General features: G+C 56.5%; 1 protein-coding gene across 1 annotated transcript in view; it reads right to left on the bottom strand.

The window, feature by feature from the left end:
* Nucleotides 1-1,746: 1,746 nt before the first annotated feature.
* The window catches only part of SUV39H1 (SUV39H1 histone lysine methyltransferase), a 13,501-nt gene continuing 11,715 nt past the window's right edge, over nt 1,747-3,532 (bottom strand). The window contains exons 4-6 of the mRNA XM_077752949.1: nt 3,238-3,384; nt 3,026-3,155; nt 1,747-2,437 (exon numbers count right to left, since the gene is read on the bottom strand). Of these exons, the coding sequence (XP_077609075.1) occupies nt 2,304-2,437; nt 3,026-3,155; nt 3,238-3,384 (411 nt within the window). The 3' untranslated portion in view covers nt 1,747-2,303. The remainder of the gene's footprint in view (nt 2,438-3,025; nt 3,156-3,237; nt 3,385-3,532) is intronic.

The following is a 3,532-nucleotide window of genomic DNA, read 5'->3' as shown; positions in this document are numbered from 1 at the left end:
CAGTATGGGAGGTCTCCAAAAAGAGTTTGGGAATTGACAATCAGGGTGTGAAGTTTCCACATAGCTTGGGTCGCGGTATCCCAAGTTGTGAGGTCTGTGAGAGGGTTGTGCATCTCTACCCCAGAACGCTTGTTCTCTGACACGTTTGGGGTCTGAATCCTAGTGTGCATGGTGGCATCTGAGGTCTTGGAGCTCTGTGGGAGCCAGTGCCCCATAGTTCCAGTGCAGTCTGTGAGTTACTGGGGGCCTGTGTCTAGACGCAAGCTCTCTGAGCTGCTTGGAGACAGATAACCCAGGGTGTGAGGGGTCGGGAGGTCTAGGGTCAGTATCTGGGCATAATAAGGTCTATGAGCTGTGCGGAGGCCTGTGTCCTAGGTGCCCTGCGAGATCTCTGAGCCATTTAGGATTCTGTCACCTGTGTGTGGTCTTCAAAATAGTTAGGTATCTCTTTCACACAGCATGTGAGGCCTCTGAACAAAGGGCACTGACTCACATTCCCGACTGAGGGGTGATGAAAACAGTTTATCAGGAATGTCATCTCTGTTCCCGGTTTTCTACCCTGGCACATACAGGCACTCAATAAATATCCGCAGAAAAAGTTTCCCCCAGCACGCGCAGACTTTTCTCTATGAATGCAGTAGGCAGGCTCTGGATTCAAAGCCTGGAAGAGCAGGGAGGGTCCAGCTCAAATTATATCCTGTTTCTGTATTTCCAGGTCTTTCTTTTAGTCATGTTTGTGGCAAGTGAGAATTGTCCATTTAAACAACAGTGGATTTAGCTCACTCTTACAGTGCATTTTAAAATTTAAGAGGCAAGCTTATTTTAGGTCACCCGGTACATGGCTGACGGGGCTAGTGGCACCCTGTGGGGAGCGTCCCATCAGATGGATGCAGTCTGAGGAAAATGTCCCCAGGCCCCCCACCCCCACGTACACAAGGCCTTCAGTCCTCACACCTTGTTTCGTTCAATCATGATTTGTTTTATTGATGCCCACCCCAGGCTGGGTAGGGCCAAGGGATATACAACAGAAGAATCCGATTCAGTCCATGCCTGAAGGTCAGTCTGGGGGGCAGGAAGCACGGACACAGACGGGACACACAGACGGACACACAGACCTGGCATCTGGTGGCAGGGCACACAGTCTCACGTAGGGGCACTCTGAGCACAGGTAGTCAGGGAAGGCTTCCTAGAGAAGACCTCACGGGGGAAGCAAGGGGGCAAGGCAGCCATCAGAGCCTTTGCCTTCTGTACGTTTGCGGGCAGGTCACTTTTGAGGCCGGCGGACCGAAGGGGAGTGCAGAGGGCGGCGNNNNGGGTAAACCATGCCTGCCCCGCCCCCATTCTCGGCCTGCACTCTGCCTTCTGCCACATGCACCCTTTCCTGGGGTCCACCTCCATAGTTTCCAAGGCTTCCCTGAGACAATCCACACGGATCAGGTGCTCTGCCCAGTGCCTGGCACCTCATCAACACCCCATCAATGCACATTATTGTCCTAAGTGCTATCTACAGCCTAGCTAGGTCTTGCTTCCAGCTCTAAGTAGGCCCAGCAGTCATCAGGCCCCAGGTCAGGGTTCCCAGCACCCTCCACGCCCTCGAGACCTCTGGGCGCCTTTCTATACGCACTCCCAAGGCAGAGTTCAGACCCAGCCCACCTGAAGGGCTGGCAGAGTCTGCACACTGCCTTCCTCTCACTTGTCAGCGGACCATGAGCACCCACTTCTCTAGTGGCATAGGAGCGTCNCAACACGAGCCGGTACGGGAGCATAAGCAGAAACCAGGCGCAGCCCCAGCCCAGGAGATCCCCTTTCCGTCACAAGCACAAAGTTCCTGTGGTGGGGGGAACATCTGGGCTGGGAAGTCTGGGCTCTGATGTCCGCCTGCCCTGGGGCTGCTTCCCCACACCCTTGGGGCAGTAGGGAGAGAGCCTGCGACAGACCTCCCAAGTTCCAGGCAGAAGCAGGTGCAAAAACAAAACAATTATATTCTGGGGCCGGGCTGGGGCTCACCCCTTGGATTTCCTTGATAGGCCGTGATTCTCAACTGCAAAATATCCTGGTGTTCCAAAATTACTTCTGACGGTGGGTGGGGGTTTGTAAGTGCAACCCACAGATGGGGCTGGGATGGGGAAAGGTGGCTCCTGGAGTCAGTCCTCACTGCCAGCCCACAGCCCCAAGCATGGAGGGGGCAGGTAGAGGCAGGCAGGAGGCCCAGGCAGTTGTTCCTCAACAGGAGGGCAGCGGTGGGTAGGTGGGGTGGGTGGCTTTAGGCCCCCACTGTCAGTCCGGCCTCAGACTTCAAAGGGCTAGAAGAGGTATTTGCGGCAGGATTCTGTCCCACACTTGCACTCAATACGGACACGCTTCTTGGGGGAGCCAGGGAGCCCGGCCAGGCCAAAGTTGGAGTCCATGCGAGTGCTCTCCATGTCCACGGGATCCACTGTGGAGTCACATCCAGGGAGGGCAGGGGGGAGGGGACTTGTTAGAAGGCCAAGGTGAACTGTCCCGCTGCCCTTTTCACCCTAAGACCCAGGAATCTTGGGTGCTGGGAGCAAATCAGGGATTTGGGTCATCTGGGCATTGTGGGGTTGGTGGNATGTCCAGAGGGGCATCTGAACTCTCCTGTCAAAGATCTCCCCCCACCCCTGAGTGTCTCCGAGGTGGCTAGTTTGTCAAGAAGGGGACTGGTTGGAGACCCCAAGAGTGTCCAGATGCTTGGAATGAGCAAGGCCAAGGGGATTAGGAGTGGGGAGGGTTGGGTGACTGGGAGATTCAGATGAGTCAGGAGGAGCATCTTAACTCTCAAGCCAAACATCTTCCCCAAGAGTCTTTGGGAGAAGTCTGTATGAGTGTCTCAGGGTTGGGGTCCAGGGGTTGGAAATGAGGGGAACCCCATGAGGTAGGCAGAGGTCCAGGAATCCATATGGGAGACTGGGAGTCAGGAAAAGCATCTTAAAGCTCCTTGGGGAGGGGTCCTCGTGTCCCATGTCACTGTATGCCCCTGCCCCCAGTCCCTTGCCACCCCCACCTTGCATGTTGTAATCAAAGGTGAGCTCCTCGCCTGCCCGGATGGTTCTTGTGGCAAAGAAAGCGATGCGGGGCAGTCGCTCATCAAGGTTGTCTATGAAGACGTTGTACACCTGGAGGTTGGGGTCACACTAGGCGAAAAAGAACAGCGGGAGGGTGAGGAGGGGCCCCAGCCTGCTCCTCCCGACCCCCGCCCGCCTGCGGGGTACCCACACTGTGGTTGACAAAGTGGGAGATGTTGCCATAATAGGCGGCATCCACGGTGTACACATCCTCCACGTAGTCCAGGTCGAAGAGGTAGGTGGCGCCCTGGCGGTCGTAGATCTGGCCCCGCCGCTCCGCCTCCTCTGAGGTAATGATCTGGGGAGAGGGCCATGGGGAGGGGAGAATGGCCAAGAAGGCCCAGGAAAACCAGCACAGCTCCTGACCCCCAGCCTGGCCCCTCCCCTGGGCCAGGAGAACAAGTGCGCAGAACTGTGGCTGGCTCAGCAGGGGGAGCAGGGGGGGG

The sequence above is a fragment of the Crocuta crocuta genome, unplaced genomic scaffold, assembly GCF_008692635.1.
Source record: "Crocuta crocuta isolate KB4526 unplaced genomic scaffold, BGI_CrCroc_1.0 scaffold943, whole genome shotgun sequence".
Classification (NCBI taxonomy): Eukaryota; Metazoa; Chordata; class Mammalia; order Carnivora; family Hyaenidae; genus Crocuta; species Crocuta crocuta.
This window is presented reverse-complemented; position numbering and strand designations above follow the sequence as displayed.